This window comes from Meriones unguiculatus, chromosome 1 (genome assembly GCF_030254825.1).
Source record: "Meriones unguiculatus strain TT.TT164.6M chromosome 1, Bangor_MerUng_6.1, whole genome shotgun sequence".
Taxonomy (NCBI): Eukaryota; Metazoa; Chordata; class Mammalia; order Rodentia; family Muridae; genus Meriones; species Meriones unguiculatus.
In genome coordinates, this window is record NC_083349.1 from 69,983,364 (window position 1) to 70,001,069 (window position 17,706).

The following is a 17,706-nucleotide window of genomic DNA, read 5'->3' on the forward strand; positions in this document are numbered from 1 at the left end:
CATGATTCACCGTCCTTAAACAAAAAAGGGAGGGGAGCCTCTGTGGGTTAGCTTCCCTGCCTGCGCACGGCCCAGCCCCTCCGCTTGCCCAGGTTCTCCCAGAGCAGGGGAGTGCGCCTTCCTTTGGACCGGTTCTGTCTTATCCCGCCCCAGGGAGGCCGACCACTGAGGGATTAACCACTGAACACCCCGTCCTCACGTCCCACAGCCCTCCCCTCCCCGTCCTCATTTTCAAGACTTCTGGCTAACACTTTTTCTGGGCCTCTCCCCATCCCCGCCCCCCAAGTGGGCTTTCCTTCCGCCTTCCCCGGCTCAGATTCCGGACTCGGTGGCCACCCCTTTCCCCTCCTCTCCCGGTCCGCATTGTCTTTCGGAACCCGCCCCCTCCAGGAGCGAGGCCCGCACCGTCCGGGCGCCCGGCTCGCGCACTGCGCACAGGCCGCACCCCGCGCGCCTCCCGCGGGTCCGGCCCGCCCCGCTCCCTCTCCCGGCGCCCAAAGGATCATTGTTGGCCGCCCCCGCCCCGCCCACCCCGGCTGTTTATTTATGCACACGTCACCGGCAGGCCCCGCCCCCTGGCATCTCATTAAGGCGAGTGTGTTCCTCTCGCCCTGTCAATAATCTCCGCTCCCAGACTACTCCGTTCCTCCGGATTTCGATCCCCCTTTTTCTATCTGTCAATCAGCGCCGCCTTTGAACTGAAAAGCTCAGTCTAACTTCAACTCACTCAAATCCGCGCGGCACGAGCTCCTTCGGTGTCTTCGGCTTCCCCCCCCCTTTGCTCTTATATCTGACTTGTTGTTGTTGTTTTTTTTCTTACCCCCCTTTTTTATTTATTATTTTTTTGCACATTGATCGGATCCTCGGGAACGAGAGAAAAAAAGAAACCCAAACTCACGCGTGCAGAAGATCCCCCCCTTCCCCTCCCCTCCTCCCTCTTTCCCCTCCCCAGGAGAGAAAGACCCCAAAGCAGGAAAAAAGTTAACCTTGGACTCGTCTTTCTCTTGCAATATTTTTGGGGGGGGCTCGCGAAACTTTTTTTTTTTTTTTTTGCTTTTCTTCCTCCTTCATTTTTCTTCCAAAATTGCTGCTGGTGGGTGAAAAAAATGCCGCAGCTGAACGGCGGTGGAGGAGATGACCTGGGCGCTAACGACGAGCTGATCTCCTTCAAAGACGAGGGCGAGCAGGAGGAGAAGAACTCGGAAAACTCCTCGGCGGAGCGGGACCTCGCCGATGTCAAGTCGTCGCTGGTCAATGAATCAGAGACGAATCAGAACAGCTCGTCGGACTCCGAGGTAGGACAGCCCCGGGGCGGCGGGCGGCTGCGGGCGGCGGGCGGGCGGCGGGGCCCGGGCGGCCGCCGCGGAAACTTGTAACCGTGTCTCTCCGCACTCTCTCCCTCCCCGCACCGCGGCGCGGCGGCCGCCCTCGTGCTCCCACCTCGCCTCCGGGAAGGCGGAACGGCGGCCTCCGCCTCGCTCCGAAAGTTTCCGCGACAAATCCCGGGAAAGTTTGGAAGAAGGTGAGTGCGCCCCGCGCGCCCCGTGCGCCCCGGCCGCGGCGCCCCTCCCGGGTCGGCCCGGCGGGCGCCCCGGCCCCGCTCCCGTCCCCCCCCCCCCGACCCCCCGCGCCCGCCGGGCCCCGGGGACGCGCGCGGGCCCTCGGGCGACACTCGCTAAAAAGTTTCTCCCGCTCTCTCCCCGCGCCGCGCGGCCGCCGCCGTCCCCTCCGCCGCCCCGCCATGTTAGCGGCCAAGAGGCAAGATGGAGGGCTCTTTAAGGGGCCACCGTATCCCGGCTACCCCTTCATCATGATCCCCGACCTGACGAGCCCCTACCTCCCCAACGGATCGCTCTCGCCCACCGCCCGAACCGTAAGTGCCACCGCGCTGCCCGCCCTGCCCGCCCGCCGGCCCCGCATGCCCTGCCCCTCCCCCGCCCCGCCCCTCCCCCCCGCCCCTCCCCCCTCGCCGCCCGAACTCTCCAAACTTTTTCTCTGCCTTTTGTGGACTGGGTTTGTTTGCGCTTCGCCATGTTCTGGCTTTCCTTGTGCTTGCCTCGCGGTCCGGGAGCCTCTCTTCCCCAGGCAGGGCTCAGCTGGGGTGGTGGGTGCCAGGCTGGACTTTTGATTTTTCTCCTTGCTTCTTTTTCTTTCTTTCTTCCTTCCTTCCTTCCTTTCCTTTCCTTTCCTATTTTTTTTTTTTTGAGCTCTGATTTCCCCCTCCCCCTCTTGTTGGTGGTGTTTGTTTCTTGTCCCTGGGAAGAGGGCTGTGCTGCTCTTTCTTCTCCTTCTCTTCCTTCCCTCTTCTGTGCGTCTTGAGCTTTCCCCAGGTTAACCCCTTGGCTGCCGGCTGGGAGGCCTGGCGGGGCCGCGCGGGTTTCCCGGTGCCTTGGGCTCCAGGCTTGCGGTGCTGAACGCGCAGCCTCGGCCCCGCGGCAGCGTCCGGCTCTGGCCCCAGCCAGTCGTTTCTGTAGCTTCCTAGTGGCGCTCGCAGGCTTGCGGGCCTCCTGGCCCCTTCTTCCACGGGAAAGTCACACTTGCAGGCTCGGCTCCCTCGCAGGCCCGGGACCCTGGGCGCGCTTTTTCTCTGCAGACAGACCCGGCAGGGCTTGGGTGCCCCACGCTGCTGGCTGCGAGCTGCGCGTGGCGGGGAGGCCCGTGTGACCCGGCTCTCGAGTTTGTGTGTAGTCAGGGTGGCCTGTTTTGAGTGGACTTTTCTGTTACGGGAAACTCGGTGCCTTCGGATGGGGTGTGAAGGCCTTCCTTTCCCTGACCAGCTCACTGTGGGCCCCTGGGGCGGGGACAGAGGCCAGGGTGAGCTCTTTCAAGGAAGTGTAGGAGGCTTGGGGATGCCTCCCTGTCTGGGGAGAGGGCGCCCAACTTTGAGGGCCCAGGGCAGCGCGTGGTGCCAGGCTTCGGACCCGGCGCTCCCTGAGGCGCACCTCCCGCACTCATCGCGACATTTGTTCCTGCTCATCCCCTCCCCTGGGGCCTCTGCCCCCTGCCCTCGCACTGTCCCCTGCCGCCTCCGCCTCCCCCTTCAAAAGCCTGGATTTCGAATCTTTAGACACACAAGGCGCGTTTGTGCCAGGCTTCCCGGGGTTGTCACTGCACCTCTGGCCGCAGTCCCCACCTCGTGTTTACACACACTAGTTTTGCTTCTTCTTTTTCGCGTATTCAAGGCAGCGATCTAAAAAATGTGCCCACTATTGAGCATTGCTGGGAAGGATCAGTCAGATCTACAAGTGTTTTTAAGCATTAAAATATTAACTATCAGGTTTGACTTGTTTTTTTTTTTTTTTTTTTACCCCCGCTCTGGCAGAATGGCAAGAGCACGCTAGACCGGTAATTTTTTTTTTTTTTAAATGCCTAGGAAAGAAACAATCACACCCCCTCCCCTGCCCCCGTGCCTTCCGTGGAAGCCCGGACAGAGGTGCAGCCGGCCTCGGCCAGCAGGGCCCGCGCTTTCCGGAGGCTGCGGGGCCGCCTCCGAAGCCGTGCCTGCTGTTTTTCTTGGTAGCTGGTGGGATCTTAAAGAATCGGTGTGTTAGCAAACTGGACCTAGCAACATTCCAAAGTAATCCTGGGAGTTTCCTCCTCCCCTTTTCGTTAGAACGCAGACCTCCTTCGCGTTACTTTAAAATCCACTTAGCCACCCGAAAGGCCATCTGAATACTGAGCTTTGATGGCAGGCTTGTTGGCTTTCTTGACCCTTTTCAAATTGCACGTCCGTGACCGCTGGCGATCTTGCCATACCACCGCTTCAAACCCACACAGTTGTGTTGTGCTGTAATTAGGAAACAGGGAAATTGTTAAAAGCAAATAAATGATTTCCCGGTGAGACAAGGAAGGTTCCCAACCTAAGGCCCCTTTGTGGGCTTTGTAGGAATAGACAGCGTCTAGTTATTTTAATTGTGGCCATAGCGGGTGGCCTTGCGCTGTGACAGCAGATGGACCGTGAGAAGGCATTTCTGAACCCAGTAGGCTGTTAGTATTTGCGTGTCGAACATCAGCAGACATTGCTGTGCACACTGCCTCTTTTCACTCTTTCCTTTCGCTTACCTGGCTAAGCTCGTGCTCCGAAATTGAGGTTATTTATTTAGGCTGCTGAACGGAGCCTTGGCAAGGAGCTGAGAGGCGGGCGCGTGTCCCTTTAGATGCCTTTGGAAGCTAGGGCCAGCTTGCAATTCCAGATTCGATAGCCTTCCCGGGGTGGGACCCACAGGCAAACCAGCGTCCTAGGGCTGAAATTCTCAGGGCTGCAGAGGGTCTGGTTTTGAATGTTGAGCTGTAAAGACAAATTAGGGGTAAACTCATTCATTCTTTTCTGTCCCTCCTGGCTCGGTGCTTTTTGCTGTATTTTCTGTTAGTTGTGAACAGTACCGGCCAAAGGGCCGAATCCTTTGAAAAATAGACTTTCTGGAACCCTGGTTTCTGCTTTTCTGCCTAAGAATGTAAAGAATTAAGGAGTATCATTAACTCGGCTTTTGATGAATAATACATCATCTCTAGAACAATCTTTTAATTGCCAAAGCCGTAAAGCATGATAGTAATGATTTTACTTTAAACCGACAAAGATTTCCTCAGAACATTAATTTAATCTTTGATACATTAATAGAAATGGCTTATGAAGAGGATACATGCAGATAGAAAGATACATTAAGGAGAAGTCTAGTCAAGTAGCTGAGAAGGGCTGGAAGTAGCAATATCAAGATTCTGGTAACATTTGTGTTCTAGAGAATACTGTAACAATATTAAAGTTGATAGGAAGGCTTAGTTTTACTTTTTCTTTTTCCTCAGAAAGTGCAGGAAATAGGTCTGCAGCGTAGGTCCTGGGCTAGGTGTGAGACGTCATTTTGAGGGTATTCTCACACAGCTCATCTAGGCAAAGTTACTTGCTCTTCAGTGGAGCTGGTTGCTCCTAAGTTGAGCAGATAAGTAAGCGGCATCTTGAGTTCATTTTTGAACGTGGAATGGAACATTTAAAGGAAACCAAGAGGGAGCCTATTCATTGAGGAGGTTTTATTTAGCCGGGCAACTTCTTTTTTCTGGCGTGCCGAAAAAATGGATGTTTTTGCCTTACTCAAACAACATAATCCTTCCTGACACAAAAGACTTGAAACCCTGGAGTGTGAAGGGTTAATGTTGGACCTTCCCTGTTGTCTTTCCACCCCCACCTTCACCCCTGATTGTTTTGACAACACTTTTCAAAGTGTGACATTCCAAGCCCCTCCATAACAATGTAATATTACTGTAATTACACAGGTCATTACATTTTAAATAGAGAACAATAAAATGCTTATCGCCTTGAAAAAGAACAGGTGCTCTCAGCCTTTTTTAGTATTTATGCTAATTGTTTTCATCTCCTCCAGAAATATTTATGGCGGACATGTTTAGATTTTAATCTCAATGCAGCAAATCTTCTGTGCTAATCTTCAGAAGTTAGGGTTTAATGTCTGGGTTCAGCATTTACCCAGTAAGTCATATTTTAATGATTATAAATTTAATATGCTAGTGCTTTGCAGTTTGTGAATATTATGGCTTCCTGAAGCCCCAGGAATAAATGTAGCGTTTGGGCTCATCTAGGAGAAGTGGTTTGGGGAACTTTGCTCCTGTTTTGGGGAAGCCAGCTTTGGCTGTTGTCCTTGCTGGTTCTTGCTTGGAATTTTCTGCCCCAATTTTCTTCTTCCTGGTAGGGATTGCTTTGGGAGTTACTGCTGGTAGCAAGCTGTGAAAAAGTTACAGGAAGGTTTCCGGAGTGACACCAAGAATGCTATGCTCTCTGTTAGTGGCCCAGGATGGCTGCAATTCTGCATGCCATTTTTTTTTTTTAATGTTGCTTTAGAGAAAATGCTAGAGAACTGAAATTTAATGGTTATACCAGAAGCTGCATTTTTCAGGATTAGGGTAGAAGTCTTTTCAGGATCTGAGTACCTTCTCTCATCCCACAAGGTGCCCAGGTGCATACAGAAAGAAGGTGTGTGCCACTCTGGGTGAAGCGGTCCGGCCTCCCTCGCATTTGCACAGTGGGCAGAGGAGAAGGCATTTGAGAGGATTTTGCGTTTTGTCAGATGTTAGACACAGGGCCTCCCGAATCACATTAAAATGCGCTGTAGAGAAAGGACAGCTGCAAATTTTTGTGTGGACCCGTGTTTAGGACCGTGACTAAAAACTCCCGAGGACCTTTCCCCCAGCTGTCTGGAAGTTATGTGGAAGTTGGTTTATTGGCGGTTAAGTATGGGACAACCTGAATTTAGCAGATGCTTTCTCCTGCACAGGAAGTAGATGACATTGTATTGGGGAGGGGGAGGAGACTAGACAGGGAATGATTTATTCTCTTAAAAAAATATTTTTGGAGTTGCCAAATAAGCTTCCAAAGAAGTAGGTGTTGTTAGCTTCTTAGTCTTGGTGGAGGTAGAATCTGATGATATCTTTAACCACATTTATAACTCTGCTGACACATTTCAACATTTTGAAAAGGAAGACTGACCAAGATTCTCCAGGGTTTTATTTTGAAGGTGTGTGTATGTGTGTGTTTCTTTATGGAGTAGATATTGGCAACCATGCAAGTAAATCTTCAACTCAGATTTATAATTGAGCACATTTGTGAAGGAAATGGTTAATTTTACAACCAAAGGCAAACTTGCACCTCAACAGGCCTGCTGAAAGAAATGTGCCCCAGTCCTTTGCTGGCAAGCTCCCCAAGTCATAAATCCACAGGCTTTATTTGCAGCCCATAACACTTATGAATGTTAAGATATTTGACGCCACGTTGCCCTTATGATATTTAAGTTCCGCAGACATTGGCAGTGGCTCAGATTTCTCTCACTAATTATAAGCAATGAGGTGGGGGTGTGTGTATCTCAAAAGCTGTCCCCCTCACGCCTCCACCCCACACCGCTGCGGTCCCAGTTGACTGAGACAGGCATCCCCTTCTTTTGGCAGCGGACCTGTTCTTCCCTCTAGGCTATTGTTACACGCATTTATAAAGAGCACTTTGAGGGATGGGAACTGAGGGGTATCCACTCCAATGCCCTTTTCAAAAGCAAAGTTGCTTGGGGTGTTTGCATCTTTCTCCTTTTCTTCTGTTTTTTCCCCTCTTTCCTTCCTTAATCCCCCCTCTCTTATCCTTGAGACCACTTTGCCTATATCGTGCGTATTTCCCACAATACTTAAAGAAACCTGATATGGGAGACTGTACTTTAATTTAAGAGACGTTTCACTGAGCTAGAAGGGGAAATACGGACAGTGCGTGGTGCTGTGGTTAATATGAAGGCTTAAAACAATGTGAGGTACAGTGAAGATAGCCGAGGAAAAGGATTTAATGGACAAGCAACAGAACAAAAAACAGGTTTATGTTGGGTCGGCAGGGTGGGGGGTGCATACTGATCAATGGGAACTGTATTCAGCCAGAGGTACAGAATAAATGTTTGACTGAGAAGTATTACAGGGGAGGTGGGGGACTGGACAAGATGGGCCTCCACCAGAAATGACTTCTTGTTGTGAGGGACAGGAGGATGATAAGAGGGACCCTTAAAAACTATGTGGCTTTGCTCTGGAGCCAGAGCCTGGCTGCAATCCTCTTTACCCATGGTGTTCTATCTGGCAACCAATATGTTTCCTATCAGTTTCCCCCTAAGCATCTGGACGTGGGGAGTCTGGCTGGAGCATTATCTGAGGTCCAGACCAGCTGCGAGAGAGGTTTTAACTTAGTTTTAAAGAGTGGATTGTTTTGGTGAACATTTGGCAAAGCAGGCCACATAGTTCTGCTGCTGCTGCACTCTCTGTCTCTCTTTCTCTCTCTCTCTCTTTTTCTCTCCTCTCTCTCTCTCTCTGTGTGTGTGTGTGTGTGTGTGTGTGGTGGGGTGAAAAGCAAGTGTGAGGACTGTTGAATGATACAACAAGGCAGGCAGATGGCTCTGCCATTTCTAGGCAAATTCTTTCCCTCCAGTCCAACCCAAACTTAAAGACCCTGGCTGAAAGGTTTTATTTTCTAATCAATGGAATGCAGAAACTTACTAGCCCTTAGGGATATATGAATCCCTTAACAGCTCATTACAAAGACTGGGCTGTGGGGTCTTTGAAGGGGTTATCAGTTGCGGTTCTCCACGTTTCCCAGGATAGGCTTTTCTTCCTTAGGCATATCTGATTTTGTGTGGATGATTCAGCCTGTTATATTCCTTTCCTTTCCTTCTTTCTTTCCTTCTTCTTTTTTTTTTTTTTTTCATGAAGTGGTCCCAGACAATTAAGGCTGCAGTGGGGGAAGACATGTCTATTAGTGATATCAGCTCTGAAGGAGTTAACAGTGGCCTGCCAAAGTTTGGCATCATGAAAATAAATGTGAGGCCTGGTAGGCATTAGCAGGGCCCAGCACATTTACAGAGCTTAATTAGTACGAACTGTAATTGTTCATGGTCTGCCAGAAGAAGTAATACTCAGGAAAGCAGAGTCCCTCTCTTGCAGTCTCCAGTTTAAAACCGATAAATCACTTGCATATTTGTGTAGTGATTCAAATGGAGCTAAGACCTCTCCCATCCCAACATGTGGTAAATTGTAAAGTCAATGAATTGCAGATGTAGGCTACAGTGAGATCCTCTAAGAAAACGCACAATGAATGGGAAAGAGTGATGCTATAAATATTTACTGAGAAGATAACTAGGTTCCCCCGTGCTGGGTCAATTATGATGTACTAAATATATTAGTAAAAATGCCTAAAAAAAAATTGAGAAGCTCCATGTGGATCTTTGGGTGGGTTTGTTTGTTTTAGAAAGTGAAATAAGCGGCGCCGTGTTGTTGTCATGTCAGTTTTATTGAGCTGGAGGAATCGCGATGGCATAAGGAGGGAAGGACACGCGGAGTCCACATTAATGCAAATTAATTCGTGATGAGCCGGAACTCCGGGACTGCTAAGTGGAGGAAGGCGCGCATCGTTCCGAGGGTGTTCTGGAGCCAGTGTTAACGAAAACTGCTGTGTTGGGAACATGCCTCAGCACTTCGGCCCACGTGCCCCGTGTGCCAGGAACGCGCTTCAGCTTCACTCCCAGATGAAGAACTTTAATCATGTTTTGATGTCCAAAGAACACCAACTAGTCTGTCCTCAAAAGCCAACCCAGAAAAGCCTACAGCCATCGGCAGCAGCAAGCTCAGCCCCAGCCTCTCTTTGCCAGAGATTGTAGCTCAAGCAGGAAAACAATGAAGGGAGCATCCCCAGTAGAGACTCAGAGAAAACTTTCTTGAAGCGATTCCCCCCCTCTTCCCCCCTTGCTTTCTCCCTCCCCTCCCCCTTCCTTCTTTTTAGAGGATTTTGGTCTCAGGCAATGTTGCAAGTCAATACTTCTTTCCCCAAATGTGAGTAGGTGGATGTGTGGAAGCTGTAAAAGTTAATGATCCAGCTCTGACTCATAGCTAATGGTTTCAGGTTGAGGAAAAGGAGAGAGAGAGAGAGAGAGAGAGAGAGAGAGAGAGAGAGAGAGAGAAAGAGAGAAAGAGAGAAATTAATGAGGGTAAATGGACATTTGATGGAATGGTGAGACAGTAGGAGAGGGGGTTTCTTGCGTCCGAGGGCATGCGCTCTGCAGCCTATGTTTTTCTGGTAGAATACCAGGAAGTGAAGAGGCAATGCCTTTGTTAGACACTGGTTTTAGGATGAGGCGAAGATTCTCCGTCTGGATCTTTGAAGGAACTGCAAACCCAAGAATCTATGAGGCATCCCAGTGTCGATGCCCCCTGAAGTGGGAGGCTTACCTGGCATTTTTTAAGTGGGCAGTAGCAGGATGGGTAGACGTAAGCGCCAAGTCTATTTCCCACTGAATGGAAAAGGCTGCCCACATGGGACTAGGGCTGGCGGGGCGGGCTGTGTTTTGTGGCACATAAATGATGTGGTTTTGCTGCCTTAGTCCCCCCAAAGCAGTGAGGGCCTAAGATGTGGTCTCAGATATTGTGCTGGAAAAACATGTTGCCTTTAGTGCTGCTGATGTGGAAATGAGACTTCAAGTAAGGGCAGAAGGCAATCAGACCAGGACCCAAAGAAACCCGAGCCACTTAGAAAGTGGATCTGATAGAGAGAGAGAGAGAGAGAGAGAGAGCCTGTACATGTGTCCAATCAAATAGATATGAGAAAGACAGGTGATTCATAACTGAAAAACAAGCGCAGGCCCTACCTCATCCCGTCAGTGAAGTGTACTGCATGGTCTCTTCTTCCCACTGGAAGCCCGTTGTTTTGATTGTGGCTTGGAGCCTGCGATTCCTGTGGCTGACAAAGGCCGTTTCCTCTTCCATCCCTGGGTATCTCTGATCTTCAGTATCTGCAGCATCAACTTCAGAGTCAGTGGCAATGATTAGAAATGAAGCCAAAGGAAGTGAGATAGGGTAATAAGGGAAGCAGTTAGTCAGAGTGTTGCAAACATATGCTTAAAACTGCCGGCTCTCCCTGACTCTTCAGGACAGGTGGGGCCTGGCTGCTTGGGTGCTCACATCAAGAGGGTGCTTGCCTGCTATGACTAGCGAGGGCAAATGTCCTTTTGAGGGGCTTCCTAGGGGGAAGAAGAATGGAGGGACCCTGGGGCCTGCTTTAAGGGAGAGACCCCAGTCCTAGGCGTAAGGTGCACCCAGATAGAGAAGGCACAGTGATGGATGAGGAAATGACCTCGAGCCTTCTAGGTGACCTGTGCAGGGCAGCTTAAACATGTAGACCCTACTTTTTTGTTTGTTTGTTTGTTTGTTTGTTTGTTTTCGAGACAGGGTTTCTCTGTGTAGCCCTGGCTGTCCTGGACTGGCTTTGTAGACCAAGCTGGCCTCAAACTCACAGAGATCTGCCTGCCTCTGCCTTCCCGAGTGCTGGGATGACAGATGTGTGCCACTGTGCCTGGTTTAGCGCCAACTTTTTAATCTCAGATAAGACATAAGCCATCTTATCCTGGATTCTGTCTCCACATACCCTTTCACCACACAGGCTTAAGCATGTTTTGTTTTCTCCCTTAGTGCGGGTGGGAGGCAGAGACAGGCTAACAAGAGACCAGTTCAGTTTATAGTGCCAAGTTCCTATGGAACATGTGCATTTCATCTTTAAGAAGCTGGACTGTAAACAAACACGGCATCTTCATGTTGTATAGGAAAGGCACAAAAAGCTGATAAAATTGTGTGTTTCAGAAAACCTTTTTTTGGGGGAAGAGGTGGTAGAAACCCCAAGGAGAAACAAGAACATTAGCTGTTTGAGGTTGCTGGAGGTAGTGTAGGCTCCGAAGTCTCTGTGACACGGTGGTTGGTTGCTGGGAGAGATCTTATTTAGATTCTGAGGGAGTCTTTTGCCCAGGCTGGAATTGTGAGTGGGTAAGAGCATTTCTGTATTGCTGATACCCTAAGGAAGTTACATTGTTTGGAGGTATGAAAATGGTGTGAGGGTGTAGTTTGTATGCGTACATGGCATCTCTGTGTAGGCATGTGTAACTGGAGGTTCTTGATGCAGGATTCTCCTATCATCGTTAGAAACCTCTGTGTACATGTATGTGTGTGTGTATTTACTATTTTAATTGCAGCATTCACTTCAGGCTCATTTGGTGCTATATGGGAAGGTGATGAATGCAAGGATTAAGAATGGAACTGGACAAGTGAAAATTACATTTGGCATAGCCACAGTTTCATTAATTTATTCATAAGACGATGACTAAAATGAAATTATTTTCCACAGCATATCCGCAGTTATCAGGTGCCCACTCAATTTTAATTGACAATATAAGATTCCTGTGGTTACCCTGAGTACAGATTGCCTGGGGCTCCGTAGGGTTTGTGGGAAGAGAAGCTTGGACAAGTTTCCATTAAGCTCTGAATTGGGCAATTGGAAAAGAGGAGAATAAAACCCTTGAAAGGGAGGACCAAGTTGTTACTGTTGCCTGCTCTGCTGAGGAGAGAGAGAACTGCCTCTCAGGCAGGAGTTGTTCTTTGGCCAGGAATTCCAAACTCGCAGAGCGACCTGTCCCCAACACAAAAGTTGTTTTAACGTGATGGAAAATTGTCACAGTAATGAGCGAAATCCCAGCTTCCTTGACTGGGGTGACTGGCTGGGGACAGAGGGCAGAGAAGCATCTTTCTTTTCAGCCAGTCACTTTGGACGGGCTGCTTGTGACTGTGTGGGGCCTGTGTGGAGACAGTATTAGTTTACACTGCCGTACTAACTTGTATGAGGGAGTGCGCTTTATTGCTTTGCTTTGGCATGTACAGAGAGTATTATTATTATTTTTTTCCACCTTTATTTTGTCTGATTTTGATCACCATGCTTTGTTACAGAAAACATATACCATTTTTAGCTTCTTTGGGACTGTTAGAATCCTCTTCAAGTCCATTGTAGCCTAAAAACGGGTACTTATTAATCTTCTGTTTTGGGCAATGTGGGGTTAGAGTGTTACATTTTAGTTCAGAATGTATGGCAATCTTTTTCCTTTTTAAAAGAGCAAACGGACCCTATTGAATGGCTTTCTTTCCAGGGAACAAGATTATAAATTAACTGAGTTTAAAACTCTCCTGCAGTGGTACTTGAAACACAGAAGGGTTCTGGTAACTTAATTCTGAAGCTGTGGTCCTTTTAGTTTGTAGTGATGCAGTACAGACGATAAGGATGATGTCTGTCCAAGTGTTTGGAGGAGGTACTCCTGATTTATCTGCTGAAGGAGGGGCATAGGCAGGGATTTCTCTTCATCATCTGATGCTTCCTCATCTGCTTGAGTATGGTAATGCATTTCAGATAACTGCAGAGACATACCCTCAACCCTCAGCCCCCTTCCCCATCATTATTGTGTCATTTATAAAATGTCTCAGCCCATGGTGCTTGTTTTCCCAGTGGGTAGCATGCTAAGGTTAACTGTACCATTTGGGGGAAGAAAGATTTGGGGAGGAGTCTTGGTGCTTTTGGGTGTTCACTTCTACAGTGGAGGTGGAGTGTGGCTGAAGAGGGAAAGACTGGATGGAAAGTGCTTTTTCCAGATGTGAGCACAGACTTACTGAGAGCTGGCCCCTCACCTACCTGGGGCTCTTTACATTCTTGGCTTACTTTGGGGGGACGCGTTAGGGTACTAGAGTGTGGGTTGTGGAGAGGTCTTAGGATCTGATGGCTTAGTCATGGTGAAAGAATGTATAAGGTACTGAGTGGCCCCTGAATTCCGTGGAGACATTTGTTTTTCCCAGAAATAGATTTGTGTCTGGGAGCCAGGGCTCAGTTGTTAGAGATGGAGGGGTGGGGCTTGTCCTTATGCAGGCTCCTGGCTTCTCACAGCCTCACTGTCTGTACTCTTGGCTACGTGTCGCAGACTGTTGACTTGCAGCACCCTGTTCCATTTTCTTCAGCCTTCTGCTCTGCACCCACTGCTCAGCACCCACTGGCCTCCTCTGTGTCTTCATGGGCTTCATTCTTTGCTTTCCATGTCACTGATTCTCACTCCTGCCCCTCCTCCTCCCCTTTTTGCTTATTGAATTGGTGCTTTAAAAAACAAAACAAAAAACCCCAAAACAAAACCAAAGCAACAATTCATATTTGTGTGATTATCTTATCCGTAATAATGAAAGTCCACAGGTCTTGATTGAATGCCAAGGTGGCAGTTCAGTCTAGGGAGGTTTGTCTGCTATTCATGAACTGCTTAGGATGTTTTCTTGTAGTTTGTGACATGAGCAGAACGCTTTGATTTGGTTTCTTCCTACAGCTCCATTTTCAATCCGGCAGCACTCATTACTCTGCGTACAAAACGATTGAACACCAGATTGCAATTCAGGTAGGAGGCCAAGAGATTCTGAAGCTCGAATTACCAATGTGTAGGTCTCTTGTGTCTTTTTATTCTCTGCCTCCCTCACCCAGATGATGTTGATGATGGTGATGGTGATGAGGATGGTGATGATGGTGATGATGATGGGGATGGTGATGGTGATGCTGATGGTGATGAGGATGGTGATGATGATGGTGCTGTCATTATGAAGGTGTGATGGTGGTGGTGATTTGAAGCATTGAGGGAGGTGGGAAGTGAACAGAAGATGTGTTCCTGAAATGATTTAAAGATACGAAAAGAAAGATAAATCTGTTAAGACTGTCTTGATCTGGCATCATGGGTGCTCAGACTCCAGATTGGTTGTGGTTACTGCCTTTTGCTGAGGGAAGGGCTTTGAGTTGGGAGGAAAACAGTTGACAAAATGTGAACAGGAAGAACGAGAAAGAGGGCTGGGTGGGAGGCCGTGTGACAGCAGGGAGAGCTGCTTCCTGTGGATGGAAGTCGTGGTAAGTAATGCTAGGAAGACCACTTTCGCCCTGATCGCCCCGAAAAGTTGGTTTCTCGTGGGCCCCTCATAGGTGACCCTGGAAGTGTTGGAAGGGAAAGGCGGAGCGCCCGGCTGCTGGTGAGCACCCCGTTTCCTGCTCTTGTAGTGCTTCCATTCCTTCGAATCCAGAGGCAAACAAATCAGACTAATCCAGATGTGGGGCTGAAGGGCAGCGGCAGCGGCAGCGGCAGCCAGGCGCACTGCACTAACGCACTCTTGTCTGCGGGCCTGGCCTTGTGATGAGGGAGGCCTCTGTGGTGGCCCTCAGTGTACCCCTCACTGTACCCCCACCTCTTGATTGCTCCATGTTAACCCTTCCTTGGCAAGGAGGCTCTTGAGAGTGTTGGCTGTGGAAGTCTGCCTTAGGCCCCCTATGTTGCTGTTGGCTTAGTCTGTGGTAGGAGGCCTTTGCAGGTTACTTGTGTACTGAGTGCGTTTGTGCATGTGGACATGCATGCCTATATACAGGTGAGTGTAGACATGTGTCCAAATATACATGTGTGCAACTATACATGACCGAGTGCACCATGTACGTGCATAGTGTGTGCACACATAAATACCTGTATGCAGATGGGTGTGTGTGCACGTGTGTGGTCTAATGGGACTCTCGTTTTCCACACACCATGTTTCCTCTTCTGAGCTTTGCCATTTCAAATCCACTTCAGCCTCCATGTCACTTAGAAATAGCCATTCGCAGATGGAACTATCCTCCCAGTGAGAGGCAGGAGTCAGCAGGGCTTTCAAAAATGTGCTTGGTTCCTAGTCTTCTTGTATTTGTTTCCAGGTTGTAGCGGCTGGGCTTAAAAAAATTTATGTTACCTCTGTGCTTGGGTGAGGGCACTGACTTTCTGTGTGTACTTCAGGGACAAAGCACGTGTCTTGACTTTTACTCCTCCATGCCCAGATATTTTCAAAACTGGTGTGTGTGGTGAGCGTGATGCTCCATTTCTTTCTGGCACACTTCCTGTTGGAAGCCGCTTCCTTTTAAGGCCCAGTAAGTCTTGCTTTTAGAAAACAGTTTAGACTTAGGGCTTGGTTAGAAAGCAAGTCCAAACCCCAGCTCTGGATGAATGGGTGGATAAACACAGTGTCCCCAGGCCCAGGGAGGCCATTCTAGCACAGGAGGGCTGGAAAGTCTTGTTGCCTGGGGTGTGGGAATTGTCGAGGCTGAATAGGACAGTGATCCTTATCTTGGTGTGGAAAGGCTGGCTGGGGCCATGTCACTGGGAGACCAGCCCGGGACCAGCCCAGCTGTTGAATCTTTACACCCCGTGCTGAAGTGTCCCTTGTTTGGAGGTGCAGTTCGTCTTTCTCCAAACCACCTGGCACGACGCGGGCCATGTGAAGCCCTTTCTCAGGAGGAAGATGGAGTAAATTACAGAGCTTATTGTTTGAAGGACTGAAACCATCCCTGTTCCTCCATGAACAGGTAGTATTGTTCTCCTCTGCTTCTATTTGCTAAGGCCTGATGCCCATGTGGGCAAACAGAGGGACGTTTTATTGGAACTCCAGCAGTATGCTTTCAGAAGTGTCCATTCTCCCTCAGTGTCTGCTGGACCAGCCCAAGGCCAAGCCAAATGGCAGCTAGCTGTAGTTTTAGCGTGATCATCAAAGGATAAATGGCCAAAAACAAAACAAAAGAAGCAGAGGGAAGAAAAGGCAGAGCTCAGACAGAATAAGATTGTTCTCAAAATTCTCTGGACATTTCAGCCTGGCTGGGGTGAGAGGAGAGGCAGGGCGGCCCCTCCCAGCACAGAAAACAGACCTGGCCTTCTCTGCCTTCTCTCATGCAAAGCTGAAATCCTGCGTGAAGTTGGGGCAGCAGTTTCTTCCTGGAAACTTAAAACTGTATGAACCTTAATAAATACTGTATTTCAGCAGGAGCTGAGCTTGCTGCTCTCCTAAGCTCCGTCCTAAAATAACTTGGTAGTATGACACCGGGCATCACATGAGATTCATTCCTCTTGCCCTCCCTACCCCTCTGTCACCTCAGCACTCAGCCAACTTCACCGTGGGTGTGAATGGCCTGTGAGCGACACTATAGACACATCTCTTCTCCCCTAGGATCAGGGGCCGTGCTGGGACCTTCCCCCCTTTTGATCCAGTCTCCTAGCCGTTCTCGGGTCTGAAAAGACAAGGACAGTGAGCATGGCTGAGAACACAGTATAAGGCGCATAAAACACATGATGTACAGTTGTTATTAATAATGATAATAAATTGTTATTTAATTCTGTTGCTGTGTGTCTGTGTTGGTGATGGAACACAGGGCCACCTGTATGCTAAATGTGAGCCTGATCCCTGAGTGGAGCTCTAGACCAATGGCTTTTCAGACTTGTCCCTGAGGCACAGCACAGTCCACAGGGGTGAGGAGGAGGATGGACTTAGTGATGTGTGAGCATTCAAGAGGCCTCACCCACATCAGTGTGCAGGTGGGCTTGTGCACATTTTAAGCTCTGGTTAACTTAAAGTTCCTTTGGTTCAAAGGCATCTTGAGATGAACATGAAGGAAAAAGTGTGGGTGTGTTTCAATAATACTTTATTTATAAATACAAATACTAGCTGGATTGTGGCCCCTGGGCTTAAGTTTACCAAGTTGATGAAATACTCTTAAGTCTTCCTTGTTCCTCCCTTTTCCGAGCATTGTGGCTTCTTCTTCTCTCCCCATTAGAAACTGAAATTCCAGCAGTAGATTCCCTTAGCTGCTTTGTTTCGTTTTTTGTTTTTGGCTTTATATAAGTGGAATCATACCATACTGTTCTGTGATGTTGGATACTTTGTTGCTTTCAGCTTCATCCTATCACAAACGCAGGACTAGTAGGTTTTGTACATCTTTTGAAGGAACGTGTGCCTGTGCCTATTGTTCTGCACTAGCACCTACCATGGGCCTAGGGGAGGTTGAGGGGTGTAATTGCAGCTTTGCATCAGTCATCTGTTTTAGACAGAGGCCTGCTCACAGAATGCCAGAATGTCATCTTTGAAATGTATGGCAATTGCTTGTTGTGTGGAGAGTGAGTGGCATATTTGCAGGGGTAGTGGCAAAATGATCTACGTACCATCTGAGGCTACTGGTAGCTGCTCTTCTGGGTCACCCCATCCGGGAGGGGGTTTGGCTTCTGGTCCTCCATCTTTGGAAGTCCTCCACCATCTCTGTTAACGGGGCGATGAAGATCCATGCTGACTAGGAGGATGAAACCCTAATTGCAGACATGCAAAGGCAGAGCTGCCTCCTAGAGATGGCCTGCAGAGGTGGTGCACACAGTTAGGCATTGCTGTAGCCTCCCTGGAGGGCCCACCTCCAGCATTCCTACTCGGGGTCATTATCGTAGCCTCTAAGAGCAGTTCTGCAATCAAGGCCGAGACCTACAGAAGATGTTTCCCTAGGTTCTTTGAAGAGCTACTTGAAAACCAATT

At 49.0% G+C, this 17,706-nt stretch overlaps 1 protein-coding gene across 49 annotated transcripts in view; it reads left to right on the plus strand.

Moving 5' to 3' along the window:
• Positions 1-585: 585 nt before the first annotated feature.
• Tcf7l2 (transcription factor 7 like 2) overlaps positions 586-17,706 on the plus strand; it is a 186,937-nt gene continuing 169,816 nt past the window's right edge. For 7 of the 49 annotated variants that reach the window (XM_021631005.2, XM_060391371.1, XM_021631009.2 and 4 more), the window contains exons 1-3: positions 594-1,295; positions 1,456-1,522; positions 1,749-1,873. In XM_021631005.2, coding sequence (XP_021486680.1) covers positions 1,107-1,295; positions 1,456-1,522; positions 1,749-1,873 — 381 coding nt within the window. In that variant the 5' untranslated portion in view covers positions 594-1,106. Of the gene's footprint in view, positions 1,296-1,455; positions 1,523-1,748; positions 1,874-13,688; positions 13,758-17,706 lie in introns of all 49 variants that reach the window. The other 42 variants (XR_009594248.1, XM_060391406.1, XM_060391413.1 and 39 more) reach the window with 12 other exon arrangements.